This window comes from Cebidichthys violaceus, unplaced genomic scaffold (genome assembly GCF_023349555.1).
Source record: "Cebidichthys violaceus isolate CVI_PGR_0920_01 unplaced genomic scaffold, fCebVio1.0.p SCAF_7, whole genome shotgun sequence".
NCBI classification, from domain to species: domain Eukaryota; kingdom Metazoa; phylum Chordata; class Actinopteri; order Perciformes; family Stichaeidae; genus Cebidichthys; species Cebidichthys violaceus.
Genome location: NW_027176927.1, coordinates 645701 through 673158, shown reverse-complemented (window position 1 = coordinate 673158; position 27458 = coordinate 645701). Strand labels below are relative to the sequence as shown.

Genomic DNA, 27458 nt, shown 5'->3' with positions numbered 1-27458 from the left:
CCGGACGATCAACAAATCAAATGCACTCCACTTTCATAGCGCCCCCCACACTTTTCCACAGGGTGTGATGGTGTTCTTTCGGCCGCTCCCTTCTGCGCTGGTCTGCGATCGATTAGTTGACCTGGAGTAATGGATGCATGGAGGCCAGAGGAGCTGCACAGGAATCAGCACGTCCTCACCAAGTTGATTATTGTTCTTCATCTGTAACACTGTAAATATCTTAAATAATGTTAGACTATTCCAAAAAAGTTATTCTGGTAAACTTTCACTAATCATTATTGTAAAAAAAGAATAAATAAATCCAGTAGACAGACAAACTGTTGTGGTATCAAAGCCTCTTTATTTGAAAATTAGTACAAAGTCTTGCGCTGTCTTTGTGCGTGTTACAAAATAGTGACTGAGTTACGTCCACTGCTACAGCCTGTGTAGATCGTAGCCAATGAGAGGAGATCTGAGGATTTAAAGACGGTGAGAAATGAAAAGAAACAGAATCTGCTTTCTACTTGTTCAGATGTGGACCACAAAGTGTCACTGTGAGGATGCAGCCGCAACTCAAAGGATGTCGCCGCTGCATCCTCAGACTTTTGACAAAGACGACTGAAAGAATGTTTGAAGCGGCGAAAACAAACGATTACTAAAAAATGTGTTGAGCGTATTTATTAACTGACGAAGCAGGTGTTGGATCGTGGATTGTTACAAGTCCATATGTGATGAACCAAAACATTCAAAAGAAGATTGTATCGACGTCACCGCCGCACCGACCGACCCTCCATCTTTAAAGGAATAGTTTGACGTTGTGGGAAATGTTTGTATTTGCTTTCTGGTGCAGAGTTAGAGATCGATGGCACTCTCACACATCAGTCTGTTACAACATGAGGTTACAGGTTAGCTAAGTTCAGCACAAAGACAGGAAACGGGAGAGAAAAGCTAAATACCATTAACTTAAGATTGACTTTAAATTAACATGTTAAATATTGTCTAATCCTTACAAAAGTGTAAAAATGATAATTCACTGTCTTTGTAAAGATTAAACAAACTATACATGTGTTAATTATAGAGCTTTAAAGTTGACGTCAGCATCTGACCGAGCCAGTTTCCTGTCTTTATGCTAAGCTAACTAGCTGTAAGTTATCTTAATACTAAACTAGAGTGCTATCAATCGTCTCGTTTCACCGCCAGTAAGCGATTTAATGTTGAGCATCTTTACCAAAACGTCAAACTTTAAATCAAATTTCACATTTTGTAAGAAAACAAGTAAAAAAATAAAATCTACATAAAACATTTTCCATCTCTAAAGCTTTCTAAACTACCGTCTGACGTCGGAGAACACGAGCTAAATAAGTGAACAGACGGTGCGCAGGTCACAGGTGTGACTTCTTAAAGAGGACAATGACACTGAAGTGAAACCACACCTGTGGCTCCGTGGACTTAACTTAACCAGTCCAGTCAGAGAGGGTCAGTAGTGCATTGAAGTAGTGTTGCGATACTTTAAAAAGGACATTTAGTCGCCGTTTTTATTCATTTCTTTACGGATTTGTTTTTCGACACTACATTCAGTAGATGATTGAGAGACGATACATTCTGTACGATGTTGGGAGTCTTGAACCTGAAGCGTTACATTCTTTCAGCGGTTAGAAGTTAAAAACACCGACCGGTACGGGATAAAACGTCCCACCATATTACTTTATCAAAGTATTTCACAGATTGAAGGTAACAAACTAGTAATTCATCATTCCATCTCTTAACTAGCCATAAATATAGAACTGATTCTAATAGCTTAATGAGCCAATTAGACAAATAGTATCGCTTGTGAAACCTCAGGAAGCTGTTTGTCCTTTGAGGTGAATGAAGGAGCTCCTGAAGCTCTTGGTACAGAGTACTGAATCAGCAGTTTGAAGTATGAATCGTAAGCTGTTGAGCGCCAGTGTTACAAGATCACATTTGGACTTTCATCAGTAGAAATTATAAAAAAAGTAGTAAGAGTCTGAACATAACGTTCCTCAGTGCGAGACGACAGCCGACGTTAACTAGCTCTACTGCTGATTCCAATACAGGACGTTAGCGTGGTGGTGTGGTACTAGTTTGCACATGTGCAGTACCGATCGGGTCGCTCCTGTGTAGTGAGAATGAGCCGCTGACTGATATCGGATCAGTGCATACAATGGACCGATACCTGGTATCAGAACTCTAATTATTGGCTTCATTAAGAGTTTTGTGTAAATGTTTTTACGCCTCATGAAGATCCATGACTGATCAAAACGTTGCACAATCGACACCGAATGAGAAACGATCGTAGGAAACATTTCTGCTAGTTCTATTAGACGTTCTTTTCTTTTTAAGTGTTAAAGAAATGTTTTAATGTTCATACATCAGGTCCTATGTAGTTTTTAGATTTTAGGATATTAATTAATTCATCAATTAGCTCTAAACAAAAGTTATATTTCTCTCTCAGAAATCTAAAAATGAAATTAAAAAAACAAGTTGACCAGAATAAAAGCGTGTGTGTGTATATTGTTGTGTATTATTAGAGGAGGCAGCAGGTCTGAAGGAGAGGTGCTGCTGGACACACCGACCGTCTCGTGCTTCACGTTTCACTGAGACAGACAACAAGACAACAAGACGAACTGGACGTCATTACTCGAGGCCAAAATGAAACAACTCAGGACCGGAAACAGTTGAAGTTGAACCAGGGACAGTAAACGGCAATGTTTAAAAAATTTAAATGAAAAAAAAAAAAAAAAAAAAATCTCTAAAGGGCACAATTTATTCAAAAAATACGACAGCCAATGTAAACATGACGTCAGCTAACGACAGCCTGTGCAGAACAAAGTCAGTATTCTCATCCAAAATTCAAGCAGTTTAGAAAACGGAGGTAGCCTAATGAAGGTGTAGCACACAAGGGCCCCTCGTACAGCATCAGTAACCCCAGAGGCAGAGGCCGAGGGGGGGATACAAGGAGGAACCATTTTCTGCTACAGCCCCCCCCCTCCTCCAAACCCCACAACATCAAACACTTCAGTGTTTCCAGTTCAACATCACAGAATCGTTTTAAAACCAGCCCCGCCCGACACACACTCATTCATTCATTTCATTATTTCCACATTGTTATAGTCTTGTTTAAAAACCAGGATTAGCTATTCATAAACCAACCGTTATTAAAAAAAATGTATCGCTAATAAATAATAGATTTATAGATATAAAAAACAGCCCCCTATGGAGGTTTACTTTACACAGTAATCATCACTTATCCCTCTCACACACACACACACACACACACACACACACACACACACACACACACACACACACACACACACACACACACTTCAAGCATTACCAATCTATTTTTGTTCTCAGCAGTGTTATGCCATAAAAAGGGCGTAGATTCATTCATTCAGTCACACACACACACACACACACACACACACACACACACACACACACACACACACACACACACACACACACACACACACACACACACACACACACACACACACACACACACACACACACTATAACTGCGCAGCTCATCCCGAGCTCGCTGTGGCTGCACTTTGCTGTTCAAGCGAAAGAGGCAGCAGGAATATTTTAAAAAAAATAAGGAGGAAGTTTTACCTTCCTCTCTGGGCGGGTGGGGGTCACAGTGAAGCCCCACCCGTGTAAGCAGCATAGAGGGCAGAGCCACAAAACAAACACGCATTTTAAAAAAGAAAAGAAAAGGAAAAAAAAGCACTGCCTGGTGACCGGGGGATCCTCTTTAAGTGAGGAACGAACCTCGTGACCCTCCTAAATGTCCACAATTCGGTATCAAAAGTACGTCACCCTCCTCCGATGAAATGCAGCAGGTTGCACAATCAGTCCTCAGCTTTTTGTTTTCCTCATTACATCCAGGCTTGTACTTAAAACATCCAGAAATAAAAAAAATAGAGCTTCCTATGCAGAGGGGAACGGGTCAAGTCGTCAGAAACGGCAAAAGAAAGCAAAACAGGGAAAGTTGAAGTGATGAATGGGTAAAGGATGTTCTGAGAGCATGTTTTTTTTTTTGTTCCCACTGACATCAACAACCGCCGACCGACCGTCCGTCCGTCTCTCCTCAGTCTAGCTTTTCCAGCACAGAGGGAACGTACACCAGGCTGAGTTCGCTGCCAAAGTCACAGATGATGGCGGCGTTGTCGAGCACGAGCAGCTGCCGGACACCCTGGCCGTCGCTGCTCTGGCCGAGGTAGACCGTCTGCAGCAGGTCGCCGAAGTTCAGGTCCCAGAAGGAGACGCAGCCCTGGCCCCCCGTCACCAGGAGAGACTCGGAGATCACTCCCAGACTGGCCCCACAACCCACCTCCTGGTGAGGAGACAGAGGTAAGCGAGAGTAAGTTAAAAAAAAAAAAAAGGTGAAGAAGGAACTGCTGGCCATGGCGAGCGGTGCTATAATGAGACGTTGAACTGTACCTGCTGTATGGAGTAGAGCTTGATCCCAGTGCTGCGGTCCCAGATACAGATGAGGTCATCCAGTCCCGAGCTGATGACACAAGAGGTGGTGCAGACGAGCGACGTGACATCGCCACGGTGACCGTAAACATGGCTGACGCGACTCCCTGTCAGGACGTCCCACAGGCAGATGGCGCCGTCTTGCCCACCGCTCGCCAGAACCATCGTCTGAGGAGACCAAGTACAAGTTCATTATTATATTTGGATTTTATGACATTCTTTATGACATTCTTTTGACAAACTATTCTAATGACATTTTACGCTTCACTGCACCAACGTTTTCCACGGGATTTATCATAGTTTAGAATGTTAAAAAAAAGTATTGCGAAATAATCAAATAAAAAGCCCCTTTTAGACACATGTAGAAAGAAATCTGTCAAAAAAAGTCATAGTATAGCATGACGGGAAAAAAAGTCGTAGTATAGTATGTCGAAAAAAGGTCATAATATAATATATATATATAAAAAAAGTCATTGTACAGTATGTAGAAAAAAAGTCATAATATAGAATGTCGAAAAAAGTAAAAAAAAAGTCATAGTATAACATGTAGGAAAAAGAAGTCATAGTATAACATTTTGGGGAAAAAAGGTCATAGTATAGTATGGCTCGTGAATGAGATTTTGAAGGGCTTTAATTTTGAAATGCTACATCAGAATGTCCTGTTTTTTTCTGAGTGACACCTTGAGGTGGTCTTCTATTAACCTGAAGTGAAATTATTTTGTAACTATGCACCAAAATAAAGTCATAGTATAACATGTCGAAAAATAAAGTCATAGTATAAAATGTCGAAAAATAAAGTCATAGTATAGTATGTTGAAAAAAAGTATTAGTACAACATGTCGAAAAAAAGTGATAGTATAGTATGTCGGAAAAAAAAGTCATAATATAGCATGTCAAAAAAAAAGTGTGTCTGAGTATGTAAGTTTTTTTTATGCATGAGTTTTCTGGTGGTGCAATGTCGAATTAGAAGAAGGTCTATCACTGACCTGGTCTATGTAGATGGCTGTGATCCCTCCAGAGTGACCCTGCAGAGTGAAGAGGCAACACGAGTCCTCTAGACGATAGACCTGATCAATAACCGACGCAGAGAGAATGTATTAGGATTAAACAGCAACACAAATAAAACTTCTTATACAACGATGTTAAAAAAACGTCAGACAGAAGCTGGGCGCGTTAGCGTCCGGTGCGTTAGCGTCGGGAGCGTTACCCGGACGGTGTGGTCCTGGCTCCCGGTGACGACCCTCCCGGCGGCCGCTCGCAGCACCGTGATCGGCTTCTGGTGAGCGCACTGAACCGAGCGCGTGAGCTGGCAGCTGATCACATCTTCGCTGCTGTAACAGGGAGAGGGAGGCATGCTGCCTCGCCCAGGGGCACCTGGAGGAGGAGGAGGAGGAGGAGGAGATTCTTCACCAACAAGGAACCTTCATCGCCCATTTATTCCTCCTAGTTCATCTTTATAGTTTTCTCGTATAATTTAATCAACTTGTATCCCGACTTCCAAAATCACAATCAAGTTTATTTCTGCAGTCCAAAAACTAAAAATATAAAATTTACTACAATGTCAACACAAGGTAAAACAGATTATTTTCACATTTAAGAACCTCATACAAGAACATTTAAGTTAAAAAATGGCTTAAACAATTAATTTTAACAATTGTAAAATAGTCAGCAGATACATTTTCGGTTCATTGACTAATTGTTGTAGCTGTTGTTTATATTTTGTGATATATAAAATAAGATTATGAAGTTTCAGTTCCTGAGGGGAGTCTCTTGCTGCACGTTCTTGCGTTACTGCTGCAACTAAGGATTATTTTCCACAATCGTTAATAAATAAAATGTCAGAAAACGGTGACGTTTGTGTCCATCGCAGTTTCCTCAAAATTCAAGTTGGTGAAGCTGCAACCAGAGATCAAGCTCAGCACTGAGTTATCAGATTAACAGCTAATAAAGTTGTGTCCTGGCTGATGATAGTTTGCGATAAAGTAATGTAACATAAAATAACTTTGACGTCGCTATGCTCTTCATTTACTTCACATTAAGCTAATTAAGGCCATGTAGCTAATTACAAAAAAGAGTCAATAACACAAGCTGTGAGAATATACAGAAATGCATGAATACAAAACAGATTTTTCTGGATTAAAATAAAAACGCCGTTCGATTACAGCGCAGTAATGAAACCCGTCAGCGGTGTCGCTGAGCCTCACCTCTGTACTGCAGAAGACCCAGAGGTTTGTTTATCTCAACGGTAAAGAAATCTAGAGACCCGTTCAGCCGAGCCGCTACGATTCTGGGGAGGAAAAAACAAACAAACACGGAGGATAATGTAAAGTCATGTTTGTCTTACTTAAAAAAGGTGCAATGCATACGTGTGTGTGTGTGTATATATATATGTGTATATATATATATATATATATATGACAGATTCCACACAAACCCCGTATTGAAATGGCTTTGAATGCAGTAATAGAAGCTCGTTACAGATATGAACTTGGCGTTTAGAAACCGTTCTTTTATTCCAGTAAATTACCAACATGAAAGGCAAATTTATACTCCATATCAATAAAACCCGAAATGAGTAAGAAAAGCATGTTAAATACAGCCCTGCATGTTGTTCTCTGTGTGTGTGTGTGTGTGTGTGTGTGTGTGTGTGTGTGTGTGTGTGTGTGTGTGTGTGTTTCACCTGTTGTTGAGGAAGGCTAGAGCTGTGATCCCAGACACTGCGTCTTCATTAATGCAGCGTAACGACCCTTCTACTGCATCCCACAACTGGAACCAAACAAATACATAGACTTTACATTTTTATCATGTAGTGTAGTCACATTGTGTTCATTTACACAAGAACATTTCTATAGAACAGCATATTGATATCGGCCAATTATGAAAATGTTCATTAAATGACTTGAAGACGACGAGATGTCTTAAAATATCGAAGGACAATCCGTACCCAAGCAGATACTGAAACTTCTACAAAATATATATTAAAGAAAATCATTTGGTCGTCATCATCATGACCTGAAAAACAAAGAGAAAAGGCAGAAGATGAATAGACGTTATCGGGTCGACCCACCTCCAGTTTGCCGCTGCTCCTCCCAGCAGCTATCAGATTTCCTCTCAGCTCCATGGCCCACACGGCGCTTTCCCCGTCCGCCGTCGCCTGCGTCCCCGCCGCGAAGGCTCTGTCTTGGGTCGAGAAGGCGGCCGCGTCCCCTGAGCTGGGTCTTCTCTGGAGCTGAGCCCCCGTGGGCGGCGAGGAGGAGGCGGAGGAAGGAGACGGGTAGGCGGACGGCGAGGGGGGCTCGTGCTCCATGTAGGCGCGCTCCACCAGACCGCCGAAGTCGAAACCGTGCCTGGGCGGGGTGCAGAGGTGGGACGGGGGCTGGGAGGCGAAGTTGGTGTCGATGAGCGGGGTGAGATCGGGCTGGTCGTTGAATAGAGTCGGCCAGGCGGGAGCAGTGCGCCGCCTCAGCGGGTAGCCCTCCTCCTCCTCCTCCGGCAGGCCGTCACAACCGACGGAGGGGCCGAGAGCGTCGGGGCCGAAACACTCCGAGTCCGCCGCTCCGCCCGCGCCGTCCCAGCCGTCCCGCTGCTCCCAGCAGCCACTGCTGCTGCACCGCCTGAGCCTGAGGAGGAAACAGGGAGCTCGGTTAGTCGGTCCGTAATCCCTTTTAGCTTGGGTTAGCAATGACACAGTAGAGGTTTGGATAACAAGCGCTGGACATATTTAGAGTATATATATATATATATATATATATATATATATATATATCTCGATATGGTGACGCGCTCACCCGTCGTTTGGGATGACGGTCAGACAGTCGCCGGTCTGAGTGTCCCAAACCCGAATCTGTCCCGCCAGGCAACAGCTGGCCAGCAGCATCCCGTCACTGGCCAAACACTCGATGTCCTGAGGGACACAGATACGGAGCGAGAACCAGATGAAGACGAACACTTTGTATTTTGGGGTATCAGGTGTCCCTAACTAACACAGTGACATCCTGTTGTTGTTGTTGTTGTTGTTGTTGTTGTTGTTCTAGACTGACACAGGAATCTGACTCCTCTGGTGACTGTCTGGTCCTCCTGTAATTTAAATCCCTAACAGAGCGACATCTTCATGTTTTGCTTTGCTTTGTCTGTCAAAACAAGGTGCTATATAAATAAAGTTATTATTATTTTGATAAATGGAAACATGCCAACAACAACATACAGGCGTCAAGCAAGAGCTCACCTCACACGTGTTCTGATTTTCAGCATATAATTGTTTCCATTTTGGCAAAATGCTGCCATTAGATGTATGAACGAACCGTGAACGTACAGACGACTGGATTACTTTGATAGTGAAGAAACTACTGAAGCGTGTTTCATCTGTGATTTCTGAGCAGATTTATGGAGGTTTACACGTGACGGACAGAGATGAAGATATCCTTTGGAGGGTAAGTGAACACTGCTCTGGTGTGTTTCTGGAGTCCTCTCTCACCATGCTGTGGCCCCTCAGCAGCAGCGGCGAGATCTCGCTGACGGGCGGCGAGTAGCCGTAATCGTCGCAGGGCAGCTCCCCTCGGCGCCGGCGGCCGTGAACGACGCCGTTCTGGCCGTAGTTCCGTGGGCAGAGCACCCGGTAGAGACAGAAGAGCAGCAGCACCAGCAGGACGCCCGCCGCCAGGCCCAGAGCCGCCACCCTGGACGGTGGGAGGGACAAAGAGGGACAAAGGAGGACAAATAAAGAATGTTTTTTATTTGTTTTGTTGGTTTGTTTGGTGGACCCTTCCCAGTACAACACACAGCCTTCTACTTTTTATATTTGTTAACTTAATTATTCATTAACATTTTTAAACATTGAACTTGCAAAATGCACCACACATTTAATTGTGATGCAATTATTTACAACTCACGTTCCTTAAATATTCTTAATATTCCTCTAAAGTCATATTCTTTCTCTCATTTTTCAACAACTTTTGGAGAATTTCAGGTCAGCAACTTTATACATGATCTACATATTTGAGATCATGTAATAAATGATTACACTGCAAGTGTAAAGAGACAAATTATTAATCAACACAACATCACAACTGAGAACTCTGGTCCGAACTTACTAATATACAATATATATATATAATATATATAATATAACGGGGGGCTGAGGGGAAGACGTCGCACTAATTTCCTTAAAAAAAATCTGAATTATTGTAGAAAATAATCTGTGTTTGAGACACGTAAAAGCTTCAAAATTCACACCGAGGTATTCACGGTGTTTTTACGTCGTAGAACAAATCGTCCGTGTCTCTTGAGCTCGTGTTAACCACAGACCGTATTTTAGGCATCTGACCAAAAGAACGCATTTAAAAACCACATTCCCTTCAGGACTCCTGGTTTCAGTTCTCATTCCTGCTGCGCTGCACTGGAGCGTCTTCTACCTGCTGTGGAATGTGGCACAGCTGTGATGATGAAACTCCCCAAAAAGGAGTGAGACCAACTGTGCCTGAAATACCGGTCCTTTAAAAATAAAAAAAATAAAAAGCCCCGTCTGCTGCTCTGTGAAAACTGAAACTCACAAGCTGAATTTAGGAGCGCGAGGAATGCCGCGTCATCAAACAAAACCCAGATGATGTAGAGTTACACATTTTTTTATTGGACAGTTACGAACACGCAGGAAATGAGTGGAAGGAGAGATAACAATTTGATGTTTTATCACTGGTGTTGTATTGCTTATTATCTGTTTATTACTGATCTTATGTGATTGTTTTTAGGAGTATAACATGTAACAAAGGCATTTAAAGCATCTTAAACCCCATCAAGCTGAGTTTCACACTATGAGGGAATATTAATGAGCAACCATACAGCTAGAATCTGAGCTCACGCTGTCCGATTACAAATTAACAGAACACCTGGATTCAGATACAGCTCGTGCATTAGGCCGTTGTGGTGACCTTTCAACCCTCGATCCTTTGTTAGACATTCCTGAGCGAATCGTCCCGCACTGGTTCCTGCTGTCTGACGCAGAGACCGTTAAAATACGGGTCTGTCTGTCCTTCTTTTGTTGGCTTTCAGAGCACGACGCCAGCAGCGTGTTCTTCATAAATAAAGATCTACGGGGTCATGTCCTGTTTGCGTTGTCAGTTGTTGTCCCACGGGAGGTCGGAGGTCCAGATGTTAGTGACGGCTTTGGTTTGTGACCCGACTGAACTAGAGATGCAGCGATACCGATACCAGTACGATACTCACACATAAAAACAATGATCCCAGTCTGTTCCACACAGCTGATTTATTGGATCGGTATCGACCCATAACCAAACCCCAGGAATCGGACTGAAACATTCGGATCGCTCTACACAACCTGAACTTAACAAGTCAACACGCGTGCACAGAAGTGCCCTTCTGAGGTGCGCACGGATCCGGTTTACATTTCACTCCAGAGGAAATGAAGACGTAATCTCGGGAGCGTCCGAGCGCTTACCTGATGGAGCGGGGCAGCATGCAAACACAGGGCCACAAATCTGGTTCAAACGCGGTGCCGGGATACACATCCTGTCCTCAACAGCCGAACTGTGATTCTAGCAGCTGAGAATTGGGATTTTGGAACAACGTAGTGGGTCGATCTACTTTGCTGATATACATTCACGTCACTGAGAAACACGCTCTGACGCCTGAGAGGCCACAAAGCTTACGTACGCGTTTTGCTGCAATGTTTACCGGGAGAGGTTCTCGCTGTTCCCAGATTAAATAGAAATCTTGTTTACGTACCGAGAACAGGAATTACACGTCGTCCCCGACTCTACGTATATTTGCAGGTCCGTCATCTGCTAAAGGCCTTTAAGACGCGTTGTTTAGTCGTCTTAGAAAGGAGAGGAGGCAGGAAGGCACACCGACGAGTGATGATGCGTTAGCTGCAGCTGAATGTTTCTTTTACCGATTAATCAGCCGATTATGTTTACGATTAATCGTTAATGGGCTTTAAAACGTGACTTTTCGGTCTTTGAAATGATTTAGAACAAAGCGCTCAAAAGACGGAGCTCTGCATTAAAGCAGCAGCAACATATTCGTGACGGGATTACTGTATTGTTTTACATCGATTTAGATTAATAATGTACGTTGCGTATAACTTGGGGCGATTACTTCTAAGCAGTACAGATGTTTGGCATAAAATCTACGATTAAAGTTGAACTACATTCGTGAGAAGGAAGACATCTCCAACACCAAAACAATCGAGATTGAACAACAGCAGGACAGGTAAGACAGGTCTCATTAAAAAGAGGAATTGCTCAGATATTGGTCCTATTTCTTGAGGGAAACATCGGAGATCTAAACGCAAATGCGGGCGGAGGTAGATCCGCTCTGACGCAGGCAGCAGCGATGCCGTGTCGGTCTGCGCAGACAGCTTGAATCGAGGTCACGGTCACGCGCACGATATCCACTGATCTTTTCCCTAGAGATTAGAAGACAATCCGTCCGTGCCGCAACTTTCTCTCGATCCCGCTGAAGCGCGTTCACCTTTGTCACACCGGCCTCCTCAAACTCAGCTGTCACTTCCCCCGCCGACAAGAAGGTCTCGACCCTGACCCGACTTCAGCTGATAGCCCTTCATATCTGCTGTCCAAAGATGAAACGAAAAAAAAAAAGAAGAAAGAACTCGGCCTTCCACTCGGCAGTCAAGGTGACGACACTTTGCCTTACGCAACGCAGCGAAAAAAAGCTCAACTCCAGACTCCCATGTTGTTGCCTCCAGCAGTCAGACGCGACAACCATCGAAACAGCGATGGAGAGATTGATCGCGGTAAATAAAGCTGATGAACCTCAGCTCTTAACACGGTCTGAGACGACCACAAGAAGTGAAACGCGACTGCTGACGGTGAAGACGTCTGTTAATAGAGAAGGGAAGCTAGTTGTCCAACACCTGAACGCCTCATCTGCAAGTACAGCTGTCAAAGGCTGCGATGGGGCCAAGTGAGTTCAAGAAAAACAAAACAATCAATTGTTTATTTTCATCCTTAAAGATCTCAAATGAAAGCTCCAGAACAGAATAAATGCATTAATCAACTAGCATGTTTCATTTCTCCAGCGTTACGTCACAAAGACCCGGTACTTTTAAAGCCACCAGTCCGGTCCCGTCAGGGAGAGACGATACTTATCAAGAGGTCTCTAGTTTACCGTCTGGATATGATAACGATCAGTCCAGCTTCACACGGTGCACTTCATGCACCCATGAAACAAAAGATGAGGCTTCTCCTTCATTCTCCTCTTCTAGACTGAAGACTTTTCTGTTTGTTGTTGAAATGTGCTATACAAATAAACTTGCCTTCTAGAAGCAAAAGAAAAGGACTCTGATAGAAACATAAAAATCTATGTTTTCTCTGACTTGTACTAAATACTAATCAGAAACAAACAAAAATCCAATTTGTCATTATCCCCCGCCTGTGAGAGCCCATCATGACTTTGATCTCGTGTTGATTTTGTCTTTTTATTTAGTCTTTTGTATCTTGGTCAAAGAAAACCTATTTTTAGTATATTTTTAGTCGATGAAATCTGAAATCATTTCAGTGTTTTTTTAGATCACTGAAGAACATATTTGGTCATACTTTTAATGAACGCTTCCTCGCCTCACAGACACCTTGGAATCTATTCTGCTTCACTGCTCGACCTCCTGATGAAGACTCCCGATGAAGAGACTTAAACAAAAGGCTTCAATGTCCACTCTGCAATCAGCTCGATGACACCGTGGTGGAGAGACCCAAGGCCAAGGACCTTCCACTGCTCACACTAGTCTGTGTGCGATAGTGGTTTTGTTTTAACCAGGTTCAATTATTTTATCAATTTATGGCCGTCTCAGGAAGAAACATGACAACGTTGTAAAACAATAAAACGGTCAAAAGGAGCTGGATGCTTTTATAGGCACTGTGCAAACTGCATAAACTCAACAACACGAGTTTATGTAACGACAGGAAAGAACTCCATCCTAACAGGAGCCCAAAGAAAACATACCAAACCAAAAACAAATCCATCCAGCAGGTCAGAGATCAGATTTCTCCCCCACCTACTGTATAATAACCTTCTGTTGAGCAGTTGAAACTGACTTCTTTAGCTCACGTTCAGTTTCAGTCAGAGTTATTTGGGACGGCTAGTGTTACTTTTCTCTGTCTGCTGTGTTGTTGTCGCGTACACGAGGGCTTGAAAAACTGGGTTTGAAAGCGACAATAACCAGGTTTCTCAAGTGCACGTCAACTTCCTGGTTGTAAGACGCGCGCGTGTGTGTGTGTGTGTGTGTGTGTGTGTGTGTGTGTGTGTGTGTGTGTGTGTGTGTGTACTAACTTGTAGAGCGTGAGGTCCGTCTGTAGATCTGCAGAGACTTTGGGAATGGATGGAGGGGGGTGTCTGGTGTCCTGAGGGTGACGCATCTCAATGGCCTCTTGAGGGCTCAGGTGAACAGTGACGGGAATGACAGGCAGGATGCTGATGTACCTGGAGCCAGACGTCCAGTAACACAATTAATATAGACTGTGACACCTCATGGGGTCTTCAGAGGCAGAATGAAGTATCCAAAACTGTCAAATGCACCTTTAAGTTTTTATTTTAAGATAAGAGAAATAATGTGAATTTTGTATTTTAACGAGTTGATTAATTCAGATATCTTAACCACAGTTTTTCATAATTGGTGAATGAGTTGAATTCGAGTGATTTTAGCGGGTAAATAACAAAAAGTCTATTCGTCTTCTGCTGCGACGCTGCATAAGTCTCCTGCTCCGCTCACCTCTTGGCTAAAGTGATGTTGTAGTAGCTGAAGAGCGACGGCCAGTGCCTGAAGGAGAGCCTCCTCCAGCCCTCCTCGTCCTCCGCTCCCCAGGTGATCTGGGGCACGGCGGGGGGCGGAGCCCGGGGGAGGGGCCCCGCCCCCGCGGCGGCGCCGTGGTGGCCCTGCGACTGGTTCTCGGGTAAGGGAGTCGGATCTGGCGGCGGGTGGACTCTGAGGGTGCTGGTGGGATCGCCTCCGCGAAAGACGGGCGCCACCCCGAGGTGAGGCGGCAGGCCGCCTCCTCCGGGATCTCCCAGAGGGCTTTGCTCAGACACCTGCGCGGCCAGGTAGGTGCGTATTCCGGCCGGGTCCGTGTAGACGAGGATGCCGATCCAGATCACCGTTCCGACCTGGAAGATGAAGCAAACGGAATGACAGTGATCGGTGAGATTTCTGCTGCTCGAGGGTGCAATAATAACAGAGCATGTTCCTGTCAGTCTTTACGGCAATAACACGATGATGCAATAAGTAAGGCACAGGAAGCCAACAACGTTACATGAAACAAATCTACTGTCCGCATTCAAACCAATCTTCTCACCATGATGATGCGCTGAGCCAGGCGCGTGCGGGCCAGGAAGTACACCACGCGCAGCCTCTTGGGGAGCCGGAGGTTCCTGAAGGCCGGGGTCTGCAGGGTGATGGTGTGGGGGGAGGGCCGCGGGGGAGGGGGGACCTCTCGGGTGCGCAGCGGGCCGGGCTTCGGTGGCGGCAGACCAGCTTCGGCCGGCAGGCGCCGGTTCAAATCGGCCAACTGTGGTTAGGGAGGAGGTTAAAAAGACTAATCGGTTAATCTAACAATATATATATATAAAACATATTTTACCAGATATTCTTCTGAGGATTAAGGATTTAAGTAAGTAAGCTGATTGTATTTTTGTGCATGTCAACGCAGAGGCTTATGGTGCCAATGCTCACTTGGTTGTGTACGGAGCTGAACACAACCTGTGTGTGGCAGGAAGAAGGACTAACTAGTTTGAAAAGAGTAATCCGGAAACTATGTGGTAAATGTAACAACCGCCCGACCTCCTGTGTGACTCATACGTGCTCATGAGAAAGAGCTTGTGTGAGTTTATTAGCCCCGGTTTGACCTTTTCACATGTTTACATACAAGATTCTTACATTGATTATTATGATTGATCGACAGATATGTGCCTCTGTGTGTGTGTCAAGAGTAACTTGGGTCGTCAGTTTATTGTTAATTCTGCTTTCAATAGCCTCACATCTATTAACTTGGTTCATTGAAGAATTGTCTGTATGTATAAGTGAGTAAGAGTTCTTACCTCCATGCGTCGGATGTCTATAGACAGCACTGTGGTGAAGAAGAACATCTGCAGGAAGAAGTCAGACACCAGCCCGACCACAGCAAACAGACAGAACTCCTACAGAAGAGATTCATTTACATTCTGTCTCAGTATATGAAACACTATTATTTCTAATACTTTAACAATACAACCATGTTCCTGTTACCTGGATAGCCGGCACCAGAGTGAAATATCCAATGAGGATGATGCACAGTTCAGTGGCCATGTTCTTCATGATAGACCAGCTCTCATTACTAAGACCTGCAGAAGAAAAAAAAACAAACATTTAAAGCTACGGTTGGTAATCTTCTGGAGAAAAACGCCGTCTCCTCGGCTGTGACAACCTCCACAAGCTCAGGCGTATTCACAAATCCACACACACACACACACACACACACACACACACACACACACACACACACACACACACACACACACACACACACTTTATTCTTACCCTGAGCGATGCGAAGTTTGACCTCGAGGTCGACGGGGGTGGACACCACGGACTTGGTGAGGACCAAGACGTTCTCCAGGCCGATCACCACCACCAGGTACGGAAAAATCTCCCTGCAGACAGAAAACAACAAAACATTTAAAAACACAACTAGACCAGGACTCACTTCTGAGTGTGGGTCTGCATCTGAAGGGATCCACCACAGTGGATCGTCTATTTACATCTAGGTAACTCGAGCCTCTATTTTATGATCAGCATGATGCTTTCGTTTGATTTTCACATTTAACACAGAACCGAGCGGGGATCGAACCCTGGCTTTCTACTGCATCACGATGCCACTGAAAGTTTGCCTACTGCCTATACACTGTAGCGTGTTGCCATTTTAGCATGTTTTCCCCCGAACGCACATCAAAGAAACCTGACAATCCACCTGCAAAGTTGAATCTGTCTGTGCGTGCGCCGCATATCTGGACAACGTCACGCGATCGTCTTCACGCGGCTGTACTGCCGGGGGACCCGAGCCGTGTTGACGTCGGTGCATTGTGGACACGTTAAAATATGAATACGCTTTGAATAAACAAAGGCTGCGGCTCGCTGACCGCAGGCCACTTTTGCTGCTGGACGTACTAACGTAACAACGAAACCCTTCTTCACTTCTCTGGGGTCGTGAGCAGTTCTTCTCGCTCCGGACGAGCGGCAGCGCCAGCGGACTCAAAATAAAAAGTGTATGTGACAGAGTCCAAAACCAAGTAAAGCAGAACAATATCTGGCAGTTGTCTGCTGGGAATTCCCCCCCCCCCCCCTCCTCTGTTGAAGTGTACGGAGAGATTAGTTTGAGTATAGTTAAGCTTGTACTGTAGAAGTGTAGAACTGGGTCACGGAGCAGTCAACAGCTCTGCACGTTACATCAGACTCACTCAGCAACCCTGTACATAACACACACACACACACACACACACACACACACACACACACACACACACACACACACACACACACACACACACCCCGCTGTACCAGGAGCCCTGGTACAGCGGGGTGTGTAGCTGGCACGCATATCTTGGTCACGTTGGCCGTGATAGACGAGTACGAGCGCAGCGCTGAGCAGAGCAGCGTGGGTCTCGGTCAGTGGCTGGACGACGGCGTGCCACCATCACGCCACAGAGTCTGCTTTCTAATAATCCTAAAATGATTGGCCGACCGGGGAATGTCAATATCGCTACATCTCCACCCCCCACCACCCCCTCTCCGTGGAGTCCCGCCCACAATCCACGCGCCCCGTCGTCCATTCTCCTTCATCCATGCTGAAGCACAGACTTCTCCGCCCACCTTCTGTACACATTAACACAAATCCATGTGAAAGTCAATGCAGAGGGAAGTGGGAAGTCAATAAGCCAGTATGTGTGTGTGTGTGTGTGTGTGTGTGTGTGTGTTTTCGTGGACCTGTCCTTGTCTTTCAGCGATTCAGATAAGAGATAATGATGAAACTGTAACGGTTCAGTAAATATTAACAGCATGCATTGAATGTCAACAGCAGAGCGAGACGAGGGCTGCAGAAACGGATCCAACTGAGACCTAGAAGCTGAACTCACTTATTTTCTATTTTACCTCACATTGATAAGTTTGACATTAATAGTTTCTGGTCAGCGGTTTGGTTTTCCACGACTGTTGGTCTTCTTGAAATGACTGCTGTCTCGAGTCGTGAGATACACGTTGACATTCTCCTGATTCAAGCCGAAGAGTCTGCAGCCAGGGTTGGCGCTTTGACACACCGGTGCGTTGAACTAAATGCTAACAACGCTAGCGCTAACATGCTGATATTTAGCAGGTACGACGTTTAGCGTGTTTACCATCTTAGTTTAGCATGTTAGCATGCTAACACCAAAATATCGTGCAGTTTGCTGCAGCAAAGAATGCGAGATTAGCCGTGGACGGACGCAGAGGTGCACACGAGCGACCAAAAGAAAACAAATAAAAGGGGGATTCCTACCCTCCGTTGAGCGTGGGTGTCAGTCCAAACAGCGTGCACAGTCCCACAGACATGAGCAGGGAGCTGAGGACGGTGACCACGGCAGCCAGAGCCAGACCCCACTTTGACTTCACCATGTCGATCTTACCTGCAGGGAGGAAAGAAAGAAGAAGACACGATGAGGACGGGACACCATCGTTATGTTCATTAACTATTTAACTGAGCTATTTTAAAAGAGACTTCTTCATCACGCGGGTTTATTACTCGAGTTGTAATCAATTCTGTGCCACGATTTTCATGAAGTGTTGCCAAACTGAAGGTTTTAGATGCCAATTGATGAATTAATAACAGCAAAATTGAAATACACATGAACCTGAAACTCGACTTAGCCAACAGTAGATCAAGAAACAGGATTTTTCTAAATAATACAAATATTTTAAACCTTTTTTTTCCACTTCTGTGACTATTTCTTAAGCTATGAAGGTTTTGCATTTAACAATGAATTCTGAAAATCCCTACATTGTAAAGATCTAGCTGCATAATGTTATTTAAATGTATTAACTTAAAAAGGAAGTTTATTTTATAAGTATGCCAACAAAAAGGAAAAGAAATACTTTGATTAAAAACGGACAGAAATCTTTAACAAGATGGCAAACATGAATCAACTAACTCGTACGAGTGTGAACATTATTTTGTGTAAAATGAGGACGTATGCGTTCGTTTTTCTAAATATTTGCAGAGGCACGTCTCCGAGGGTTAAGTGGGTGCATTCCTACAGCGGAGTGTGTGAGGATTATCCCTGCACCAGACAGGAACAACCGGCACACAAAAAGAACCCGACGATCGGGCACGGGTCTGGATCTATACATCTCACAGATTAAGTGAGCGTTGTGAACAAGGAGAGCAAACAAAAGGGGGACTGACGTGTGGAGAAGTAGATGTAGGCGAAAAGGATGATGTATGTGGTGACGAGGGGGATGAGCTCGGCGATGCCGATCTCCTCCTTGAAGTGGACGTGGACCATGTGGTCGTCTCTCAGGCTGCAGTTGGCCGACGGGTGGAGCTGCTTCAGACGGGACCGCAGGCCGCCCAGGAACCTGGACACACACAGAGAGACACCCAGATCATCTTTAACACTGCAGAGACTTCAAAATCGTATAAAAATCACAGTAAATCTGCACTTTATTTCTCTCTTCTGTTGCACGTGTAACTCACCTTGCGTCGTAGCTGGACAGCACCACGGTGATGGTGTACGTCACCACCCTCTTCCTGTTGTAGTGACTAACCCCGGTGTACTTCCCAGGCACGCCGAACAGCAGGTCTACAACACGAACATACGCACAATGTTTTTAACATTATCTGATATATATTCTCCCAGAAATAAATTGCGATAAACGATATTATTGTCGTTTAAAAACCATCCTATGCCACTGGTATGCTAATATACTAGCATTGCAATGCAATTACACTCTTTTAAAGAGACATACACTTTTAATTATTGGGAATATTCAGACATGCACGCTTAAGATTGTGAATAAAATAAAAACAAACAGCTAAAACAATATAATAAAATAGACTCAGGCTCTGTTTTAACAGAAATGTGCAATGTCTGCACAGCGTCTGCACAACGTCAACATCATACAACAGTAGAGAAACCCCCGCCGTTTATTCTGCAACGTGTCTTATGTAAACACAAACACATTGGGCAACAATGAGGTCAATGAGTTCATGTCTACTCGCGGTACAACATGCTGATAAAGTAAACGTTGTGACAGGCGTACATCATGTCGGAGTGTTTGAAACTGCAGCTTCCAAGAAGGCCGGCAGTCATTCATTAGTCGTCCGTCTGAACTAGAGTATCGCTCTGACTGTATCTGGCAGCCGAGCTGTCCCCCGACCACAGCTCCAAAAACCCACTTGAGCTGGAAGCCGAGGCCGAATGCTGAGCTGGCTTTGGTTCACCATGTCAGTGGGCAAAGCCGTAAGAGAACCCAGTCCGTTCCCAAGGAATGAAAACGGCTCGTTCTTCGGTACGAAACCCTCTTAATGTTCCCACTAATGCCGCCGCTCGCTGCCTCACTACAATGACTCCTGTTGATGCCAATCAGATGCAATGGAGGCAGATTGCCTCGTTGGAAGAGGATTATTTAATTTGATAACCGTAAAACATTCAGCAACAACTATTTACGTGAAAATAAGCATTTGGTGTGGCTCAGAATACATGAACCTCAAGAGTGCATGACTAGAGTCCACCAGCGGATCATGATTACCAGCGCTATGTCGCAAGTTCATGGATGTTCTGTCATTTTTGACAGCTTGAGCTATTTTCCACACTGTACACTCTATCGATCCATGTCATGGGTCAAGGTGTGAGTCTGTACACGAGAGCAGTCCTGGTCACAAACATGCATGAATCCAGCCTTAAAGGGACCGTCCAGGATGAAGGCAGGCCGGAGTCTTCACTCCCCTAATTTAGGGTTCAAATGTACACTATATATTTCGTTTATTTTTTTTAACCGCATTACTTCGTGGTCAGACATCATTTTTCCCGGCCGGGATAACGAAGCCCTTATCTACGATCTCTTCAAAAGTCACAAGATTCCTTTGACGAAACGGTGATTTTACGTCGCAGAACACAGGAGTTGTTGGTCCACTTCTGCCTCGAATCGGTTTCTCCGTTGGTGTTATTGCGTAACTTTTAAAAAAGGGTTAGTTTGGATTCACCAAAGTCGCACAATAACACAAACAGTAGAAACCACAAAGGCAGCTGTAGACCTTTCCTCCCTTTGATTCGACTCTTCTATTAAAGCAAAGAAAACGAGCCCGTGTGCAGGCTGTGTATTAGCCTCCGTTACACCCTCCTCCTCCTCCTCCTCCTCCTCCTCCTCCTCCTCCTCCTCCTCCTCCTCCTCCCTCACCTCGCAGCGTGGCCGAGGTGTGCAGGCCTTTGGGCTCGTGCTTCTGGATGGTCTTGAGGAGGTCCGGGTCCAAGTCGAACAGCTCCCGCTGGTTCTGCCAGTAGTTGCCGGGAGAGACAAGCAGGCAGCCGTGCTCGGGCAGCACCGACTGCATCCGCCGCAAGCCCGGAAACAGGTCGGTCACCTGGAGACACAGCGTCTCCAGACTGCGAACCCCGGAGCTGACGGAGAAGACGGAGGTGAGAGGAAAGACATTAACAAGGCAGACAAATACAAAAAGTTTTTCAGCAGAGGAGAATACTAATCTTTCAATCATCTATCAATTTAACTGCATAATTAAACGGATTGCCTATCGTGTGTGTGTGTGTGTGTGTGTGTTTACCCGTCAGAGTGGACGTGGTTGCGTATCTCCTCCAGCAGGCTGAAGGCTCGACCCAGCGGCGACCGAAACACGTCCACCGGCACCAGGCTGCTGTCCCACGGAGACACCGCCGCCTTGACCAACACCTGCTGGATGTAGGCAACCGGAGGACCCCGGTACTACAGACACACACACACAGACACACACACAGACACACAGACACACAGACACACACACACACACACACACACACACACACACACACACACACACACACACAGACACAGACAGACACACACACGCACACAAGTTGAATGACTGCTTATTAAACGAGAATTCAAGACAGTGAAAGTCTTTTCTGGCCTCCTGTAAATTAAATCCGCTGCCGACAAGTAAGTGGGCGGTAGCTTTGTGTTCATCGTTTATAATTTATGAGCCTCCATCTTTGCTGTACAACTCGTACGCAGCTCAGACTTTCAGAGGGAGGACTATGTTGTGAAGTTTAGGGTTCAGATTTTGGAATATGATCAGCAGGAGGCTGTAGGGATGATGATCTGGGATGTATATAAACATGTGTGTGTGTGTGTGTGTGTGTGTGTGTGTGTGTGTGTGTGTGTGTGTGTGTGTGTGTGTGTGTTCTTTCTCTTTTCTTACCCAGTCGGGCCGTTCTCCGAGGTCTCCCTGAGGCTCATGGGAAGGGACGCTGTAGTCTCGCACCCCTGTGGTGAACTCCACGGGACCCGTCCCAGGCAGGGGAAGCCTCAACAACGGATAGCTGGGAGAGAGTCACAGGGTGCATAATAGACGCATGAAACACAATTGTGGGAATGATCGAACCCCTCAGAGTCTGCCGTCTTATTTCACACGGGACATCAGTGCCTGAACGCATCATTTAGGCAATAGTTAGGACACATTTCTCTCTGTAGAAGAGCTCATAACCGGCGGATACTTGATACACACATGCGTGATGTGTGTTTGTGTGCGCGATGAAACACCTCCAGAGAACCCGACACCTGGGCCTCCGGCTTTTCTTGAAAGATTAAGCGCTACCTGGAGAGATCTCCTCCCAGTTCCTCCTGAAAACACGTTCCCTCGGAACACCAAACCAACCTCATTTCTTACCCTCTGTGTGTGTGTGTGTGTGTGTGTGTGTGTGTGTGTGTGTGTGTGTGTGTGTGTGTGTGTGTGTGTGTGTGTGTTTGGGGTTAGCGAGTTCATTTTAAAATGGTGGTGTTGGGTAACCCTGAAACACAGCTGACAGATGAGCTGTGGCGGTAGGAGAGATGGATGGATAGTAGAGCACTGCTTTAAAGGCGAGGAGTCAGGCTGACATCAGTCAAGTATGACGTCAAGAGTAGCTTTTACAGCTGGGACGTTGAAAAGGACCCAGACAACAAATGTTGTGTGGTTCTAATTATGGAATATATATATATATATATATATATATATATATATATATATATATATATATATATATATATATATATATATATATATTCACGTGTGTCTGGAAATTAGACAAAATCCCAAAATCTGAAAAGCTTTCCCAGTCTGTTATCACACAAGCCTTTCGAGCCGACGTCCTGTTGGGAAATTATCTGAAGTATTTGCTGAGTCACGGTCATTGATCAGTAACATGGACAGTGCGTCGTCATTTTGTGCCGTTGGTCAGTAAAAATATGACTCACTTCTTTCAAAAGTACTTGTCAGTTTGGTTGGTCTCTCTCTCTCTCTCTCTCTCTCTCTCTCTCTCTCTCTCTCTCTCTCTCTCTCTCTCTCTCTCTCTCTCTCTCTGCCAGGTCACTGTCCCTCCACAAAGGCCTCTTTTGTGCTCGGCCGGCCCCCCTCCTGACAGGCAGATGGAGGGACAGGCCTCCCATTCTCACAAGGGCCATTTTCTCACAGCCCTCTGCTTGGGGGCCGTGCCCTTTTTCTTCTTCTTCTTCTTCTTCTTCTTCTTATTCTTCGCCCCGGGGTGGCGGTCGGTCGACCATTTCGCTCCCCTGCTGCAAGGTGCCGTGAGGACGACTCGCAGCAGGTGCACGTGTGTGTGTGTGTGTGTGTGTTTCGGATTGCTGAGATTGTTTCACAACGCCTCCGCCGATGCACTCTCTGACCCGTGTCCTCTATTTTGACCAGCAGAAAAGTGCGTGTGTTAAGTGAGTGTTTGTGCCGTGGTGTCGGCGGGGTGTGTGTGTGTGTGTGTGTGTGTGTGTGTGCGCAGATGGCCAGTTCAGCTGAGCTGAGCCGGTTACTTGTCTAACCAATCACTTTCCCTTCAGTTCAGTCCGTCTAGACACGACAGCAAGATTTATATCGTCTCATTTAGAAAGGGAGTCTGCTGCACTGAGATGTCATTCCAACACCAGGCCGACTGTCGACTCCTCACAAAGACAACATCTTCTCCGCATCAAACACGCAGCGCTTCGTGTCGACCCGGAGACGAGGCAAAATAAAATGTGCAGACGTGTTTACAGAAACCTCTCCAAGCCCTGCTGCGTTACGATCATCTGCTGCACTGTGGATCACTGAACCGTAACCCAAATACTCAAACGTTTCTCCACAACAGAGGCCGGTACTTTTGACCTAGAAATAGCTTAAATCAGCACTTTTCTGACACTGTCAATCTGTATAAGGCGTCGTCTGATGCTGTACGTCTACCTGCCAAAGACGCATCATCTCACATGAAAAACACCTACCAGCAGGTGAGGATGCTGGCGGAGGTGAAGAGGATGATGGGCACTGGGTAGGAGGCACACAGCAGCCCGTGGCGGTAGAACGCCGCCGAGATCTTCTCTCTCAGCCGCTCGCGCAGCGTCATCCTGGTGGGCGGGGTCAACTTCCGGCCATTGGGAAGCACTGCGCGGCCGAGGACGGAGCGCCGCGGGGCATCCAGGGACCTGGAGGAGCAACGGGATGACACGTTGAACTGAGCGTCTATGAAACCGTACAAGTACACAAGTCATCGTTTTGTTTTCCCCCGCACGCACGCACGCACGCACACACACACACACACACACACACACACACACACACACACACACACACACACACACACACACACACACACACACACACACATCACAGCTGGTATGAATACCAAGTGTTATTCTTAAAATAAACTTATTTATAAATCATTTTTTTGGGTGAAAATACCAAACATCTGCTGCCTCATAAATACACTCAGAGTCTTCTCATATCATAACTTCATTGAGTACTTTTTTTTAATGGCCATCACAAGTTCACAGAGCTCTAATCCAAGATGGCGACGGCGGAATTGCAGAACTTGAGGCCTCAATACGTCAGTCCACAAACCGACGGGTGACGTCACGGTGACTACGCCCACTTCTTCTATACAGTCTGTGGTTCATTCATGTGAAAGTATTTATTAACCTCTTTTATAAAAAGAGTCTACTTGCATCTCATTGGGGGGGAAAATCCACACATGCGCTCAGAGGCCAGTTCCTAAAGTGAAGCTCTGTCCTCAACACATAATGACATACTCCACGTTTTGGCACCCACGCTGCTGACTGAAGGCACGGTGTGTGTGTGTGTGTGTGTGTGTGTGTGTGTGTTTCCTTCAGACCGTACAGGGGCCACATGTCTTTATACACACAGCTCATTGAGCAGCCGGAGAGGTGTGGACACATCCACCCAAGTAGAAAAACATAAGAGTCCTTAGCTGAGCAGCCTGACTGAAGCACACAGACGTGTCATCGATCACACACAACAACAACAACAATAACAACAACAACAACAACAAACCACCAGGTTCAAAAGAGATGATCAAAAGTGCATGAATTTGAAATTTTACTAAGTTAATCAGCAAGTTTGGCAACTATTTTGTGATTAATCGTTAAAGTTTTCAAACGATCACTGCTGCACTTTTCCAGTGTGAGGATTTGATGATTTTCTGCGTTAAATATTACCATAAACTCAGTTTTTGGTCTGCTGCTGGCAGGACAAAAACCAGACATTTGATGACGCCTCTATGGTCTTCAGGAGATTTTATTACTAAGTTAAGTCAAATCTTTAATCAGGACAATGTTCCTCACATTAAGATAATTAAAGAAAGTGTTAATTGCACATTGCATATAATCATAGCTCTGTGACTGCCTGCAGCCTCGACATTGTTTCAGTTACCAAAATAAGAGCACAATAAGATGTGGAATCCTTTGCTTCACGGGTGCTTCACCTCCCTTCAAACTAAATCAGTTGCTTCAGTTTCTCGTATCGACTCAATCTCAGCCCCCTCTCTCTCTCTCTCTCTCTCTCTCTCTCTGTCTGTCTGTTTACTCAGCGAGCGTTTTGTAGTCACACACATGTTTAACCGGCTGCACGCGCACCGCACGCTGGATTAGTACAGCGTGTCACGCTACCGACCACTGAGCCTCAGCTTTTCACACGGTGTCACTAAAGAGAGAACAACAACACACAGCTCCGTCACGGCAGCCGTTACCGCGATACGCATCCATCACGCAGGCGCGCGGAAGCGTTTTGAGACCGTACCTGGTGGCGGGAGACCAGGTTACCTCTCTGGCTCGCAGCCGTCTGCGTCCCCTGAAAGCAGCGGCGGAGGGTTTTTTAAGCGCGAGCGGTGCCTTGTGGTTAACGTAGTGCTCCCCTCTCGATCCGGGCGGAGTGTGCGACTGCTCGGCTCGTCCCCCCGGGTGCAACGGAAACATTCTCCCCCCGGGAGGAATTCACCCCCCCGGGAGTCGTCTCTTGATCTGCTGTTATAAATACTCTATACGGCTCTAACAGGCACCGTCCTGGGAAGCTCGCACAATGGGTTTCTGCAACAAAAAAAAGTCAAAAAGAGGCTTTTGAAGCGACGCCTTCCGTAGGAAAAGTCCACTCTCGGCCTCCCCCCCCCCGGGGGGTCCCGCTCACTTTCTCGCGAGGGGAAACTTGTCAGCGAATGCCTCCATCTCCCTGCTGTGTGTCCGGGTCACTGCGTGCTGCGTTACATTAGTGGAGCAGCGAGACCAGGCTCAGCAGCGTCTCCGTCAGTGGACTAATCCGGGATTTGAGCCGATCGGAAACTCAGCGAGCAGGGCTCAGAGCCGGCAGGGCAGCAGCAGCAGCACCCCGACACAGTCACATCTCAACGGCATGACAAGTTTGAAAACACCCCCCACCCCCCCAAAAAAAAAAAAACTTCACAACCACTGAATAAATCCCTTCAGCCACTTTGGCAGGTGACCAGCAATTGTTTAGAAATCCTATTCTGTCTGGCCGGTTGTTTGTTTGTTTGTTTGTTTGTTTGTTGGGATGACACCAGCTACCACGGCTGGGGGAATAAAAACAAAACATGTATGCTTAAAACCCAAAATAAATGCCCATGACATCACGATGGAAAAGGTCTCAGTTAAACAAGCCTGTGTGCAGCTAATAATCCGAACAAAGAGCGGTCTATATGGCTCCCACGTGAGGAGCCAGCGCACAACAAAAACACAGCTAGAGACGTGACAGACACAGGGTCTCACACTGAGAGCTCTAGTTCAGTTCTGGGAGATGATTTGTAGGTCTCTGCAGCTCAATTAGGTGGCTAGAGGGTATATAAAGCCACATGCTTACAACATTAATTTGAGCACAAGTAATGCACTAAGTTTAAGGATGACCTGTCACAAAACTGTGCTCCGAAATATCTTAAATATGAGATTTGAGAAGAGAAACAAGAAGCGCGGGCTTACCTCTTTTCAACACTCCCTAAAATGCTTAACTTGAAAGCATCTCGGGGGCTCAGAGACTCGAACGGCATATCGGCTATTTTCTGTATCATCCAATGCATTTCTACGCCTTATTAATAAGCATCTTTCAGCGAAGGCCACAAACTACACCCCCCCTCCAAAAAAAAAAAACATTCCAGAGAGTTTTTAGGCCGTGTCCGTTCTCCGTAACATAAACCGACAATCCCACAGTTGCATAACGTGAAAGTGTGCTCCTCTGATCAGTGACGCCCATTAGTGCCGCTGTAGAGACGAGCAGAAGATCAGCCTTTTACTACCGGGGCTGACGGCAAGAGAGGGAAATGTCCTGTCAATCAGTAACTGTAGTGTAACAGGGACTGATGTGCAACAGGCTGCTTCTGCACAATGGCTTCTGACTAATGTATTTAGAGGAAGAAGAAGAAGAAGAAGAAGAAGAAGAAGAAGAAGAAGAAGAGAACAAGGACACACA

General features: G+C 45.7%; 1 protein-coding gene across 1 annotated transcript; it reads right to left on the bottom strand.

Annotated features, from left to right (window-relative positions):
- Nucleotides 1–318: 318 nt before the first annotated feature.
- On the bottom strand, nt 319–27173 carry scap (SREBF chaperone). The gene is made up of 23 exons (XM_068735354.1): nt 26972–27173; nt 23975–24175; nt 21930–22050; nt 21297–21454; nt 20915–21135; nt 19212–19317; nt 18921–19093; nt 18018–18144; nt 16028–16140; nt 15737–15831; nt 15550–15648; nt 14808–15020; nt 14228–14619; nt 13789–13938; nt 8963–9164; nt 8277–8392; nt 7556–8108; nt 7169–7254; nt 6693–6775; nt 5696–5862; nt 5475–5555; nt 4450–4656; nt 319–4342 (listed from the first exon to the last, which is right to left on the bottom strand). The coding sequence occupies exons 1-23, from the start codon at nt 27067–27069 to the stop codon at nt 4097–4099; spliced, it is 4008 nt and encodes a 1335-aa protein (XP_068591455.1). The 5' UTR covers nt 27070–27173; the 3' UTR covers nt 319–4096.
- Between the last annotated feature and the right edge of the window lie 285 nt (nt 27174–27458).